We start from the raw sequence: 16,664 nt of genomic DNA, 5'->3' as shown, positions 1-16,664 counted from the left end.
CATGCCGTCCATCTATTTTTATAGATCATTTTATGTAAGAGAAAAAATAATTAGGTATATCCCAATCTCAAGTGGACCACATTACAGGAAACATTGTTGAATGAACGTAGACCATTAAAAACTTTTTGGGGGCCATAAAAGTTTTGGATCAAGTAGATATTTGTTTTTTCACTTCATCTGGGTCTGTATGACCTAATCAAAAGATTGGATGTCAAATAAACAGTACAGTGGGCCTTAGGATGATTTTAATGGTGGATATCCAATCACTATTGTTTTCCTGTGGTGTGGTCTACCTGAGATTCATATCCCTCTATTTTCTATCATTAAAACATAAAATGATCTGTAAAAATAGATGAACGGAATAGATGAAAAAAATACATCATGGTGGGGCCCACAGAGCACCGACCACCAGCCACCGGGCTGGTGTCAGGGGAGTAGCCAATCCGTTTACGAAACCCATATGCTTGTGGGGCCTGTATATGTAAATCCACACCGTCCATCATGTTATATCCTTGATTCTAGTTGGGGTTCCTGCCGCAAAAGAAAAAAGTAATCAGTGAGATCCTCAGGTGGACTGCATAATAGGTACGGGATGCCAACCATAGGCTAGTGTGTGGGGCCACCACGCTGTGTATCTTTCATCAAAGCCGCTAATCATGTGTAACAAACCAATATGAAGTGAAAATTCAAAAATCACGCTCACCCAAGTATCACGCAGGCCACATTGAGTAAACTTAGAGGTTTTTTAAGTTCATTTTTTACATTGTTCCTTTGGTTTCTCCCACCAGAGATTTTTATCATTCCTATCTTTTGTACGTGTTGTTCAGATAAAGATTCTCACGTGATGGACGGAGTAGATTCACGTTAAAACATGTTGGGCTTCTTAGAGCTTGAATGTTTTTTATGCAGCCGAGTAAAACAAGTCTAGCAGACGATTCCTGTCCATTAATTAAGTAAATGACCATACACGTAGAAATAATAATAATATTATTATTATTCTAATAATAATAATAATAATTTAATTAAAAAAACAACGTCCTTTTTCTCTTGGTTTCTTTTCCTAGCAGGATTCCATGACTTCTCTTATTAAAATCTCACCAAATCAACGTCGATTTCCCATTCCCCATGCTCGTATTATTTTAATCGTACCACTGTTCACATACAACGGTGCACGTGAACTTTCACATTCAGATCCGTTTATTCTTCTTCTTTTCTCCTTTTCTCCTCTCATACTTACTTTTCTATTGACTCTAGAAAATCTGATCCATGGAAGAGTTAAGTTGGACGGTCCATTCTGCTTAAATGATCACTCAATATGTAATTATTGGCCCACCTAATGAGTTGGGTTGTAGGCAGTTCAACCACACGTGTTTGTACGGTGCGGCCCACCTTAGGCACGGCTTAGATATTATGTACAAGTGGCCCGTTATTAGGAAAGAAAACGTTGTGTGTGAGAGTTCACATACAACGTTGTTTGAGACTCTCTTTGTATTGTCAGCTATAAATAGGCTTTACCTATTACACCTATGAAGGGGAGTAGGAGTAGTTGAAAAGGAGAAAGGGAAGGCGTCATTTCACCTTAGCTTTTCGCTACTCAAGCAACGTTTCATGACTTTGGGTATGACTGAGAAAGCTGCGTGCACGCTCGGAGAACCTAACCACTAGAGAAAACAAAGGAAATCCTACGTTACCGTCCAAATGCACCTCCACCCACTATTTTGGGTTGGGCGGTTATTTAATACTATGGGAGGGTGATGTTTGATGACTCGGATTAGGTACGGATACAGTGGTTGGATTTGATGCGTGACAGACTTCGGTTGTAAGTGGGGTGGGTCGAAAGACTTATTTTATATGCACAACCGAACGACTTTCTAACATGTTTTTGCATCCTACCACTGATGGGAACAGGTAGTAGCTTTAAGTGTCCACTCTAATGTCCACATTATCTATCATGTTTTCTTTTACTATCATTTTAATGTATAAATCCAAAAATGAGGCAGTTCCAAGGCTCAAGTGGACTACTCAATGGGGATTAAACTCTTCCTATGTTGAAAACTTCTTGGGGGCCACAAAAGTTCAGATGGAGCTGATATTTATGTTCTCTTCCGTTTAAATCTTTGTAACTTTATTAATAGGTTTGATGGCAAATAAACATGATGGTGGGCCCTAGAAAAGTTTCAACATCGAGAATCATTTTCAGCACTACTTCTTGTGATGTGCTCCACTTGAGCCTTGGATATATCTACCTCATTTTTGGGGTATTTTATCCTAAAATGATACAAAAAAAACCCTAATTCTCTTATTAAAGAAACACTTGGAGAAAGTTTCTATATCCATTTTCCTATGGTAGAGAGATAATTAGGGGTGTACACAAACCGAGCTAACTCGGTTAGCTCACTCGACTCGACTCGAAAAAGCTTGATTCAACTCAATTCGAAGCTGAGTTCAAGCTGGCCCCAGCTTGACTCGACTCGGATTGAATCCAGCTTGAATCGAACTCGGATCGAACCAGTCACTCGGATCGAATCCAGCTTGAATCTAGCTCAAATTAAACTCAAATTGAACCAGTTCGGTGACTCGATTACTTTGCTGTTGATGTTGCTCACCAGGTGTTTGATAAAATGACTCAACGTAGTGTGGTTGGTGGCAAGGAAGGTATGTACATGAAACAAATGCCCTTTTTTCCTTGGTTTTTATGTTGCTTAATTAGAAGGTGTTTGATAAAATACCTGTAAAATCATTGCTTCTGTTTTTACATACAGTGCAGTCCACATGTTTGTAAAAATGCCTCAATGGCGAACTCGGCTTAATCTTGGCTCGAACTCGGCCCAAGCTATTGACCAAACCGAGTCGAGTTGGCCAGTCAGGCTCGAGGACTGAGCCGAGCCGAGTTCGAGCTGAGGTCAGCTAGTGGCCGAGTCGAGTTGAGCTGAGGCCAGCTCGACTTGGTTCGACTCGATGTACACCCTTAGTGGCCACTCAAAGCTGCTGCCCGTTCCCAACTGGAGAGGGGTTTGGGTAGGACGCAATCACGCCTCACTAACAAGGCCTGCAGTCTAATCAAAACTCACCATATTGTATCTGTGCCTAGCTTGAAACAAGTGACGACCGTACCCCATTAGAGACGTTGATACATAGGCATTAACAATTCCATACACTAATCCAGATTAAACCAACTAAGATTCAATTGGTTGAGTGGCTCTAACCTCTGATTCATGGACACTTTTGTGAGGATTAAAAAGCCAATAATAATGATCCTGTTTGCAAGACTCCCAATCCATAACAGACTAAATAGAGGGCTTAGATTGAATCTCATTGTTCAAATGGATGATGGCTGATCCCTTTGTCAATTTTGAGATTCACAAACCTTGAGCTGTTAGATCTTCCCAATGGTAATCTGATTGTTGACCTATTAATAGATCTTGATCTTTTAAACTTGTTTGTTAAAATAAGACCATTAAATATTTGTATTTTTATCTGGCCAATAAATGTTCACCAATCCAATAGTTGGATAATCAAATTGGTACTCATAATCTACTGTTCAAGTTAATTAGTTGCATGCCACATATGTGATGATTTCTGCAGAATTTTTAGGTCTGTTTGTATCATCCATCACCATTGCCAGATTATCCAATTTATTTATTTATTTATTGTTATCATTATTATTATTTTGAATAGGGTCGTTTTGCTAACATTAGTACTGGTGGGGCTCGTCCTTTGTAGATCCAGCATGGGTTTTAGACTTGGATGAGTCTCATGCAACTCATCTGAGTTGACTCAGACTCGGTCAGAATTGATTCGGTTTGATACAACGAGTCACCCCAGACTCCGGTGCATCAGGCTAATTCACCCCAGACTAAGCAAGGCATGACTCAACGCGAGATTGTATGAGTTAGTCCGAGTTGCCGTGTGTTTTCCCATGTGATCTAGGCTATTATGTAACCTCTTGAATACGAGCATGGCCCACGATTCTTTAAGATCGAGGATCCTATCATTCAAATATGTAGATATTCTTATGGACCATTAAAATATTTTTCTATTAACATTCTATTTTTAGAGGGAGTAGAGATGGTGCGGCCCTTACCGTGGTGCCCACCTTGATGTGTGTATTCTGTATCCACCTGGCCCATCTGTTTTTTCATATCATTTTAGGGCATTATCAAAAAAATGAAGCAGATCCAATTATTAGGTAGACGATAAAAACTTCTTAAGCATAGCTTAATGTTTCCACAATGTTTATTTTCCAGGTCACCTAAGTGCAGATGAAGGGGAAAAAACAAATATCAGCTTGATCCAAAAATTTTGTGGACCATAAATGGTCAATCACCACTATTTATTATGGGTCCATCTGATAATTGGATTTGCTTCATTTCCTCGATAATGCACTAAAATAATCTGTAAAAATGGATGGATGGGGTGTATACACCCATCAAGGTGGACCCTATGTAAGGGTTGCACAGTCTTGGGTGAGGCCCGGGTCTCAACTAATCCTCTCCCATTTTTAGGAGGACAATTGAATGACAGAAAACAACTATCCTGGAGTATGGGATCCATCATCCAAAGTAGTGGCCAGAAGATCAGTGGTGTGGATCGCCGAACCTGGGCCCAATTTATGTGGACCTTGCATAAGGAGAGTATTCACATTTTGATGCATTGTCATTTTATAATGCATCCTTAAGTATCGGTAGAAAAGCTGTCTACGGCACGGATAAAACACATACAACATGGTGGGCTCTACAGAGCTTTTGCACCACCTAGCTGGGTGGTGTTGTGTTCACCACCCAATCCTAGTCCATGGGTAGAGCTAGGGCTGAAAGTTGGGTGGGTTTAACCCGACCAACCCATCACTGACCCAACATTGGGTTGGGCTTGGGCAGGATGTATCGGGTTTGGTCCATACAAACACCAACTGGATAAAACTTAGGTTGAGCTTGGGTTGAGGTCTTGGGTTGCCGACCCAACCCGAACCTGATCAATGTATAAGTTCCTTATAAATTAATTATAATTGTGAGTGCCAATTATTTGTGTTGAAGGCACAGGAAATCCCAATGTCATCAGGTTTCATTGGTCCGCATCATTTTCGATGACTCAAGCTAACAAGATACGCATGATTTCTCTCTCAAATAGATTGCTTGATACGCTATATGACTTTTAAAGGAGTAGTTGTCCTATATTTTAGCTTATTTGTTTAGAAAGATGAACTTCTTTACCACAAATAACTACATATATAATTAATAAAATTATAGGTATAAAAAAAAAGATGTGTATTGAAAATGTAATAGAATAATAATGTAATAATGAAAATATTAGCATCTACCCGACCAACCCGACTGAGCCAGCTTGGGTTAGGCTTGAGTTGAGAATTCCCAACCCGAGGTTGGGTTGGGTGGGGTTAGGGTTGAGGTATAGGAACCTTGGGTTGGGATAGGATTGAGCACCAACCCGACCCGGCCCGACCCAACCCAACCCAACACACTCGACTTTCAACCTTAGGTAGAGCTGGGCATCGAGTCGAGTCGGACCGAGTTAGGGTTAACCCGACTCGATCCAATTTTTAAATAGAGTTGACCTGAACATGACCTAACTTGATACCGAGTCCAGCATACCTGACCCGATTCAAGTTCGGATTTGGCTTAGACTAATCTAGGCCAAGTTCAACCTAGTCATAGGTACCGAGTCAGGCCAGGTGCAGCAGGTATCCACAGGCTGAAATCACAACTCAAAACTTAGGTGTATTTGATGGAATTGTAACCTCTCCATCAACTACACAGCATCTCACATCTAAGATGTCAAATCTGTAATTTATTATTATTATTATGTATGAGTTGAATTTTGGATCGAGTCCAATCAATACCGAGTTAGATTTCGGGTAGAGTTGAGTCGAGTTGAGTTACTGGGTGACCCAAGCTCAACTCAGTTTGAGTTCGGATTGGATAAAGTCTACTCAATTCGGATCGACTCACCCATTCGGTTCGGGTTGATGGGGTTTGAACGAGTAGGACGAGTGAGTCCTCCCTTCCCAGATCTATCCATAGGGCACACTGCCTAGCATCTGGATATCCAGCAATATGCCATAAATAGAGCTGTCAGTGGGTCGGGCTAGCCGATTGGGTTCTTGGGCTCAGCCCACTTAGGGCTAGCTTGGGTTGAAATACCAGGCCCAAAGGCTGAACCTATTCCTAAAATTTAAGCCCCTTCACTAATCAAGCAGGTCTCAGGCCGTGCACAAGAGCCTGTCAACCAGACCTGAGCCCGCCTAGCCTATGTAAGGTTTCGAAGACATTCTTGTCGATATCACGAATGATTATGCATGCCAAATGGACAGCCCAATTCCTGCACCAAAGAGGGTCGTCATGCTCAGGCTTAAGCTATATTTGGGCCCAGGCCAAGCATAACATCACATGGTGGGCCCGCCCCTATTTGGTTGGCCAATCATGGGCCTGGGCTGTTCTTGGACTAGATTTTACTGTGTGCTGGGCTTGGACGAACCTTAGCCCAGCCCATTGGCAGCCCTAGAATTTGGACGCCAAATTGCAATTTGGTCTGTGTGTTTGGCGAGTACCATACAAAATCCAATTGGTTTGTTATTAAATGCACATAATATAAGGGATCACAAGATATATTCTTCTGATCAATGACCAATAAAATAGATTTAAGAATCCCTTCGATGGGATGATCCTAACCATCTGATTTATAGCCAGGAAAATGGTGCTCCAAATTAATTATTCTAAGATCACTGTTTGAACATTGGTATAGAACACCTTTCTCTGATCATAATCCTCAAAAGTAACTTTGATAAGGTGATTCCAACCATCCCATCAATGGACTGGAAAATGGACGGTCCAAAAATATTATACTAGAAAATGTCTAATCATTGATCTAAACGGTCCATCATTTAGGCCTCACATTCGATTGACAATAACTCTCAAGAACCACTTAAACCATGTGATGCTAGCCACTCGATCCATGGTCAATAAAATAGATGGTCAAAATTGATATTAAAAAAAAGAAGAAACTAATCATTTATCTAGATTGTCTTTAATGTAGGCCCACTTTTGATTGGCCGTAAGTCTCAAGGACCACTTCATCGGATGGTTCTAACCATTTGACCAATCTCAACTATTTTTGTTTTTTTTAATCAAACAAACATGATCATAAAATAAGCTGAATAAATTATGGTACATGTGGAGAAATTCAAAATAAGTTGATAGCACACTTATAAATGCACATGTGTACATGTGATACATGTGCAATATTTTTTAACGATTAAAGATTGATTGTGATACATATGTACACATGGAGTCATGCTTGATTCTTGAACTTAGTCAGACGTGGCATATTGAAACATGTCATCCATGTCATATGCATGGATAAAAAGGATCCTCATGTGTAGAAGTGTACACGTCGATCCGAGTTGAGTGTGACACAACTCGATTTGGCTCGGCCACTTGTTGACCTCAGCTCAGTCCTTGAGCCTAACTGGCTAACTGAGCTCATTTCGGTCAGCAACTCGGGCCAATTTGAGCTGAGTTCGAGCCAAGATTGAGCCGAGTTCGAGGCAAGATCGAGCCGAGTTCGCCTATATAACATTTTCACAAACATATGAACTGCACTTTCAAATTCTTGCTTTATGTAAAATAGCAACAATGGATTTACAGGTATTTCATCAAACACCTTGTAAATAATATAAAAATCAAGAAAAAAGGGTATATGTTTCATATGCGTACCTTTTTTACAACTAGCCACACTTCATTGTGTCATTTCATCAAACACTTGGTGAGCAACAACAATATCAAAGTAACCAAGTCACTGAACTGAATCGATCCGAGTTCGATTTGAGTTGGGTTCGATCCGAGTCGAGTCGAGCTTGGGCCAGCTCGAACTCGGTTTGAAATTTTTTTGAGCTCAAAAAATCAGCTTGAACTTAATTTCGAACCAAGTCAAATCGAGCTTTTTCGAGTCGAGTTGAGCGAGTTATCGAGCTAACCCTGCTCGTGTAAAGCCCTACTCATATGTACTAAAGCTATAAAGCATACTGGGTCCTTACTCTTGCCCCCTAGGCTTACAATTGTTTCAACAAGAGGGGTTTTGAGTACCCATAAGTGATGAAATTCCACTACCACATGGGTTTGGAGTGTAAACAAAGAAAATAAAAAAGAATTTAATTTTTTTTTTAAAAGCTATAAAGTGTCTAGCTCGGGGAGAATTAATAACTATCCTAAGACACCCCCCAAAACCCAAACCAGCTCTATCAATTGGGGTATTAAATGCTTATCCCAACCAACCCAAGACTCAAACCCAAACAAAAGTCAAGCAAAAGAGCCAAAGAAAAAGCGTCACATGCATGTATTAGGTGTGTGGCCCACAGTGGAAAAGATAAAAATCATCATTTAACATAATTTTTACATTAATGAGGTTAATACCATAAATGCATGTGGCGAATTGCAAATTCAAATACAATTTAGCTAAATACTAATTAGAAGATATTTGAAAAGTAATTAATTAATATGAATCATATATTTTACTAACTGTTATGGGTAAAAATAGACTAACTAAAGAGAAGATGTCAGCTCAGACATTTTTGCAGGACACGAGGTCGGCTAGCGCCGGTCATGACGAATGACCTCCTCAATGGCCAAGGAAGAAAGGTTGACAAGTCCGCCATCTTCCCAATGATAAGGGGAGGCTTAAAACTCATCCGAGTACCCAGGTTAGGTTGGCATATTACTCCTAGGTCAGGTTGGCATACTACTCCCAAGTTAGGTTGGCCAAGACCACTTTAGCCTCGGCAGGTTAGGTCGGCCATGAACATTAGCCTCGGTCATCTGCTTCAACCTTTTCAGGGTTTGACTATTTGATCTTATCTTCGCCAAAAATTACACGAAATAGTTGAGAGAATCCGTTGAACGCATGCTTATAATTTAGGAAACGTCTCCACACATGTAATCAACTCTTGCCATATAAATAAATGGCCTATTTACGGTAAACAGTATACAAAATCTCTCACCCAAAATCTCTCGATACTACTAGACCCAGATTCTTAGCCTGACTTTGGTATCGAAGGGTCCCTGCTCTAGCTAGAGTCTCCTTTGTCTTTTTCGTGTGCAGGTACTCAAAGGTCTAACAATGATGGAGCAAATTTTTGCATCAACACCTACCATGATGTTTATTTACCAGTCCACGTGTGCAAAAGGTCAAACAAAGTGGAATGAAGGGAAAAAGCGAATATCAAATTGATAGTAAACTTCTTTGACCCTATGAAGTTTTCGGTTGCAGACATTTAATCCCATTGCTTTTTTTTCGGTGTGGACCACTTGAGATTTGAATTTATCTCATTTTTCGGCTCAAGCCTCAAACGATCTCATCAAATGGATGAATGGTTTTGATATAACACATGCATCACGTTGGGGCCATAGAACTTGGTGACTTCAACACACATCATGCAATTTGCTTCCTCGTTAGTGAGGTCGCTAGGTATGCAAGATCTGTCCATAGGGTTGTCAATGAGACTGACCTGGGTAGTTTTCGGCTCGAATTTTAAAACTTTTTGGGCCAGGCGGGTCTGCCAGATTCTAAATTCTATTTGTCGGGCCTGAGCCAGGCCCATCGACACCCCTGCCCGTCCGGAAGAGCAGATTAGGTGATACCCGGGTAAAACCGTGTTACCCTTACCATGGGGCCCACCTTGATGATGTGTTATACATCCATGCCATCCATCCGTTTCTCCAGCCCATTTTAGGACCTATTATAAGATGTGTTCCAAAAAGTTAAACAGATCCAGATCTCATGTGGACCACACCAAATAGTGGTGTTCGAGTGCCTCACCATTAAAATTTCCAACGGGCTCGTCATAAAGTTTTTGTAATGTTTATTTTCCATCCAACCTATTGATAATATCAAGAGGATTTAAATGAAGGGAAAATACGAAGATCAGATTGATCCAAAAATTTCGTCTCACAAAAAAGTTTTTAATGGTCATTCATCACTATTTTTAATAGTACGGTCTATCTGAAATTTCTATTTTCTTAAGGTTTGTTATCATATTCTAAAATTAAATAGAAAAATAGATGAACGACATGGATATACAATAAATACATAAAAGTGGTGAGGTGTTAGCACTTTTTCAGGCTATAATGGCAGTGAGCAGTAGTGAAGGCTGCTGACCGCCGGTAAAGCTCCCCTTATAGCGGCAATCAACAAAACTACCCGAAAAGCTTATGGACGTTGGAAAATGAATTAGCGACGCCTCCTTTCTTGGTGCATGTCTCATCACCGACAAAGACTTCGCTGACAGTTTTTGGTACCTTTACCAGCAGCCAAAACCGCCAGTGAAGGTATATTTTCTTGTAGTGATCGCTCTACCTCTTTGGATTCATCTACCTCTTTGGAATCCACGCATTGTATATGTGTAATGCACCATGTTAATTACACAGTAACCTTACGCATACAAACATGCTAAACCTAAGCATGAGGGGAAAAAAATTAAACCCTCATGTTTTTTAGACAGTAACCTTAACGCATACAAACATGCTAAACCTACGCATGAGGGAAAGAATTGCAATTAGACCCAGATGGTATAGCCAGTATTTCAAGGTTGTTGGGCTTTTGCAATGGTCTACTACTTTTAGAGGCCACATACATAATGACCGGAGTTACATTTCAGATTGCCAACCTTGTCACTAAGCGGTGTGTATCGATACCCTTTCCGCCTAATGTACGTGTTAATTCAGTCGGTCCGTCTTTGGGTTTGGCCTACGACGGTGCCGCCTCTAGGAAATTTAAGGTTGTATTTTACAGTGATTATAAAATGTGTGTACTCACTCTAGGAAAGAAGGATCAATCATGGAGAGATATTGGCATTCTACATCCTTACGATCTCGATTGGTCCTATGATCCTATTTTTGCTGATGGACATCTATTTTGGCTGACAATGGATGGTTTTCAGGTCCAGCCGGTGGGACGCATAGTTACTATGGATGTTGCAAGGGAAGTTGTCTATGATATTGCAACCCCTAGGTGCGATGGTATGTACCCTGATCGAGAGCTTGATCTTTATGAGATGGATGGTTCTCTTTGTTTTGCCTCTCAGATGCACTTTCCCTTCAGTTTCAAGATATGGGTTTTGAAGGATTTGGAGAAAGGAGAGTGGATGGAAAGATATAGCATTGATACTGGATTAGATGAACTGAATTATGTTACCGGCGACAAACATTTGCACAGACACAATTGTGAACCGGTGTGTAAGATTATTTTCTGCCGTAGAAAGGATTTGTCGCAGTACGATGTGAATCAGTGGCAGAGTTTTGTGTATGAGTCCATTTCATGGTGGGTACCTTCCGTGCAGCATGTTAACACTCTTGTCTCTTGGGAAGCATGTAATGAAGAGGATTGAATTGCTTAGGTAATTGTTTTTCCTGAGCTTCGATGATTTCTGCTTGCTTGATGGCCCAACATGAGAAGATCTCACGTCGAGAACTGTCCATCTATTGAGTGCCTTTCTTATGGACCATGACCCAAAAAGTATGCTGAAAGAAAGATTCAATTTCTCATTTTGTGGAGTTGAATATGAGCCGCTGATATTTTTATTTCAAATGGTCTAATGTTATCAATGGTCATGTTCATCTTGTCATGAGTTTCAGATCATTTTATCAAGAGTTTGTTAAGCCCATAAGGATGTACCAGGCAGCTCATGTACATGCCACATATGCGCCCTCATGGCACATAGGTGACCCATTAGAGAGGTACTGCTACATTGATGCCCTGTCCCAAGAATCAGGGCGGCCCACTAGTCAGGTTGGCCACAATTCATGAAACACATCTGATGGCGGTAAACTTGGCTGAAGTTTTCTTAAGTTTGACCTGTTTTTGATATCATGGCCCGCTTGCTGAATGGTTGGGCAAGAGCATCTATAAAGTGAGACCTACCTGTTGGATGGCCTGGATATTGGTCCGTCTGCTGCGCTGGCCCACGTGGTGTGTTGTGTATGAGCTGCCTTGTATACTTTTGTGGGATTAGCAAGGTTCTGATTGAGTATAACTACAAGAGTATGGACTTACACTGAAAAAGAAAGAGCTCTTTTGTGACTAAACAAGCATCATTTCATGATTTTTGGAAGTTCTACTAAGAACATAAATTCCAATGTTTATGAATTATCTTTATTTTGCCCATAGAGAAACACAACCTTAGTTGTTCCTTAACTTCTCTGTAATTTGCTTTGTTTTAACATTGGTTACAAAAGATTGAGTTCTTTCCCTATTTACTTTGTGATTGAGCTTAGAATCACATTTACCTCCATGTGCTAGACTATAGTTTTACGGTTTTCACCATGTCCCTTTCTTTTGTTTAATAAACTGGTAGATGGGTCATATGACATGATGAATGTGTAGAGAGAAGATGTCGTTGACAGGACATGGGAGAGGAGGGATTGAGAAGTGGTTGAAAACGGGAGTTATTTGGTACTCTGGTAGAGTGTGATGGTTAATACTTAGGCATTTTGAATTTGTACACTTGTCGTTCATTATATCTCAATTAAAACGATGGGGCACACTTTGGATAGATCATCATCCAAATTTCAAATTGATTTAATGATCCTAACCTCTGATTAATAAGCATTTGTTTGTTGATTTTGGACCATTGACTGTTTTCAATTTGATTGTTCATTAAGTATCTACTAGTCAGCCACTAAGGGAAACAGATCAATGTAATTTCTCTTTAAGAGACATCTACAAAATTAGGGCCTCCAATTTGTACAGTTTAGTTTCAATTCATCATATACCATGGGTACACAATTTCTTAATCTTGCTCATCAACTATCATTCTCTGCCAGACATCATACTCTGCCAGAGTATCAGAGTTACCTTATTTTGGAAAGCACGAGAGGGTCGCTTAACTGGATTACCTAAATGCCTTACTTTTAGTCTAAAACCCTTCCTATGCCCTTTAATAATACAAAATTTTAGCCATCTGGAAAACTAATTTTATGGAATACTAATGAGGTTGGAGGATGTATCAGGCTTCTCAATTGCATGGCCTGCATGCAACCTTATTCTTTGACCCCAACCTTTAATCACCTGTTAGGGTTTATTGCCAGAATAAAACATCATCACACTCTGCTTTTCTGTACTAGAGAGTGAATCGTGTAGGAATCACTCCTACCATATATGCATTGAGCATTCTGGTGAATTGGTTTTGTCACTTGTATCAGGTCAATCTTGGTGTTTACTGTTCTCGGAGACATTCTGAAACACTTCCATGAACCAAATGCCATTACTTTGACCAGTTTTATTGGGGGGCTTTGTATGGAAGATAAATGACATAGGCGACTCTTCTTCCCAATGATGGCAAAGATGTCGTATTGTTATGTATGGGCTTTGTAAAAGAGGAAGGAATGGCACTTCGGTTGCTTTGGGGAATGTAGAAGGCTGAAAAATGTAAGCCAAACACGAGCTTGATCATCATTAGTATCTGCAAATATGGGTTGGGTGGTAGAGGAGTCTATGAAAGAAGTTGGCTTAGCAAGGGAGCTAATTCTACATTTTCACTCTAAAAATAAGGTTGTCTACATAAAGTAATTTCCAAAGACCTTTCCACTCTGATCAGAGAGGTAATGCCTTCCATCATCTTGCCATTCTTAGGATTCATCACTTGCAATTGGGAGTGTCGAGAACTACCATTGGAGAATTAATCTCTTTGCAATTGGACAAGGAAAAGACATACAATCCTGTTGATTTTTTTATTTTTTATTTTCCATGTGAGAAAGAACATGCTTATGGGAAAATTGATCCTTCTTGGTGATGATAAATGGCATACTAAAATGATTTTTAAAAGCTCAGGTGGCGGCCTTAGGCAAGGCAATCCATTATCACCCTGTTTTACACTGTGGCAGAAGGTTTGATTCTTACATTTATTATTATTATTATTTTTTTTGGAAGTTGAGAGACTAGAGGCCCTTGGTTTACTGAAAGCATTCAAGATTTGGGAACCAAAAATCACTATTTGCACTTGTTGCACTCACACACTTGTCTTTTGTGAGCTGTTGACTGACCTTTGATGATTCTAAATTTAATTTGAGCTCTGTGATTGGATATGTGGAATCCAAAGAGAAAAGAAACTAGATTCTCTCAACAAGACAACAGTGGTTGTTGAAAGTAATCATTAACCTTCATCCACTATCAAAATTCTCTAGTACAAGATACATAGTGATCATTGTTCCTTTTTTTTTTTTTTTTTTTTTCTTTTTCCTGAAAGGTCGGTGATCATTGTCTAATGAATTTATCTCTCTAAAAAAAACCTTGTCTAATGAATTTCAGGTTTTCTACTTGCTATCCAAACAACAACCCTCAAAATGGAATCCCTTTTACAAAAGTGTTGAATCATTAGATAATTGTACTTTTCCATATCCACACTTGAATTCCTCAAATCCAAACAAGCAAGGGTAAAGAAAGTAGTGTTCGAAGGGACAAGTCATTAGAAGTAGTGCATGGGGTTAAAATTGGAAATGAGCAAGGTGTGCCAAATCCAGTACATAATGGTATCAGTGGACCCCAATACACATTACAGGGTTTTGATGGGGTGATCCTGTAAAAGTGAAACGCAATGGCCATTATGGGAATAACAGTCAAAAGACACCCATAACAGTCTTGCATGCGTGTTACCAGGGATTGAACCCGGAATCACTCACACACAATACAGTATCTCTACCGGTTCATCTAACAAGTGGGAGACATTAATAATTTTTCCTTCAGGAGCTTGCTTTTCACCTAAAGCATAGTGACATTATTAGTTACTTATACAGTCTCTGGGTTCGACAAGATCAGACAACATTATATAGCAGATGATAACTTCAGTCATCCTCTATTACATGCTATTGTGTAGGTTCCGCTGATTAGTGACTATTCCTAGTATATGCCTTATGTTGTCTATTTATTTTATGGGACAAGATCGGGTTTGCCAAAGACGTCATCCAAAGAACATTTTATGTGGGAGTCAAACAAATACATGTGGCTGAGCAGACGCTTTGGGGGAGAGTAATTACACTTGTGGAAAGTCATTTTTACTGACCGCTATTAAAACAGGATCCACAATCATTTTGTAGGGGATTCTGATCTATCTTATTACTAGTGTTCAGTAATTCAGTCAATTTCATTGAATCGACTTAATCAACTCATTGTTAGTGTAGTCATTAGCACCGTTCCTTGGTGCCTGAACGTTGGTCATCATCATGGGTATGTCCCCATTTCACAGTGGGACCCATGATGTGGTCTACATTGACATACATGTGTGCCATGATATATCCAATGAGTTACAAATCCATTGAGGAACGTTGGAAAATACATCAGTCCATTTTTGCTCTTCATATAACTTTTCAAGAAGCCATCAAACATCTCATGACCTTTCTTGTCTATTGCTGTAAATGAATTTATTTGCAGTCACCTTTTGGCTTTGAAAATTTTAAAGTGCCAAGTTCTGTTTTACATGTGTTTGATTAAGTTGTTCTTATAATGATTTTCTTTTCTTTTGTAGGATGGAAAGGAGTGACACCAAAGGCTGACAGGACCCTGAATCCATTAGGGGTCACAAAAATTCTTCCTGAACTTTTCAAGTTGAGCATATTTTGTTACTTGTTTTTTCCATGTCGATATTCTGATTGTGTAACACTGCTATCATTAAGATGCAATGGATCTCTCAGATTGGATCTTTTCTTTTTGTGGATTTTCAGATGATTTTACGGGTGCCCTTATGCTTATCCAAGAGGACCGAGTTTCTCCTAAGGGTGGCAATCAGCTGGTAACCTGTCCAGCCACCGGTAAGGCTGACCCTGCGTTTTATAAGCTTGAGTTGGGCCTAGGTTGGTTGCTTAGGCCCATCCCTCGGTCCCTGTGCCCTCCGTCCCTCCTTTAGGCATGCACGCACGCACATGCACACACACGCAGGCACACTCAGATGATGATTAATATTATTATTCTCTTCTTAGGTTGTGGTTAGAGTTGGGCATCGAGTCAAGTCGGACTGAGTTAGGGCTGACTTGACTCGATCCGGTTTTGAAATAGACCTGATCTAAAATTGACCCGACTCACCGAGTCCAGCATGCCTGACCTGATCCGAGTCCAGGTCTAGCCTGGACTAATCCGGACCGAGTCTGACCCAATCACAAGTATCAAGTCGGGTCGAGTCGGGTCGGGTGCATCGGGTATCCACGGGGTGAAATCACAACTCGAAACCTAGGTGCACTTGCCAGAATTGCAGCCTCTCCATCAGATATCTGAGTTTACACACACACACACACACACACACACACACACACACACACGCACAAATCCATGAGTCAAGTTTTGGATTGAACCGAGTCAATACCGAGTTGGATTTGTGGTTGAGTCGAGTCGAGTTACTAGGTAACCTGAACTTGACTTGTTTGAGTTCGGATTGGACAAAATCTACTTTGTTCGGATCAACTCACCCACTCAGTTCAGATCGAGCCGAACGGGTCGAGTCATCCCGTGTCCAACTCTAGTTGTGGTTGGGTTCACGAGGAACTGGTTTGTAGATGAAAATAGCCTGTAACTACGGGATTATAGAACTCTTGTAATCCCTAATACACCTTAATGAAAAAGCACCAAGCGCGTGTGTCAGAAGCAATTGAATGCAAAGATTTGTTTTTGACATT

The 16,664-nt window shown here is 40.2% G+C and overlaps 1 protein-coding gene across 3 annotated transcripts; it reads left to right on the top strand.

Annotated features, from left to right (window-relative positions):
- Window positions 1-10,619: 10,619 nt before the first annotated feature.
- On the top strand, window positions 10,620-16,253 carry LOC131248590 (uncharacterized). Of its 3 annotated transcripts, XM_058248939.1 has the most exons (4): window positions 10,620-10,783; window positions 10,946-11,024; window positions 15,524-15,573; window positions 15,720-16,253. In XM_058248939.1, the coding sequence occupies exons 1-4, from the start codon at window positions 10,643-10,645 to the stop codon at window positions 15,789-15,791; spliced, it is 342 nt and encodes a 113-aa protein (XP_058104922.1). In that variant the 5' UTR covers window positions 10,620-10,642; the 3' UTR covers window positions 15,792-16,253. The 3 variants fall into 3 exon arrangements, with proteins under 3 accessions (XP_058104922.1, XP_058104921.1, XP_058104920.1); XM_058248938.1 differs by having other exon boundaries at window positions 15,524-16,252; XM_058248937.1 differs by lacking the exons at window positions 15,524-15,573; window positions 15,720-16,253 and having other exon boundaries at window positions 10,946-11,396.
- Window positions 16,254-16,664: the final 411 nt, after the last annotated feature.

Source organism: Magnolia sinica, chromosome 6 (assembly GCF_029962835.1).
Source record: "Magnolia sinica isolate HGM2019 chromosome 6, MsV1, whole genome shotgun sequence".
Lineage (NCBI taxonomy): Eukaryota > Viridiplantae > Streptophyta > Magnoliopsida > Magnoliales > Magnoliaceae > Magnolia > Magnolia sinica.
The sequence above is the reverse complement of the archived record's forward strand: the minus strand, read 5'-3'. Positions and strand labels throughout refer to the sequence as shown.

Bases quoted from the DNA above. Each gene is read 5' to 3' on its own strand.
- LOC131248590 (XM_058248937.1), top strand. From the start codon at position 10,643: ATGACCGGAGTTACATTTCAGATTGCCAACCTTGTCACTAAGCGGTGT. The intron at 10,784-10,945 runs GTTGTATTTTAC...GATGGTTTTCAG, and splicing joins CCGCCTCTAGGAAATTTAAG to GTCCAGCCGGTGGGACGCAT.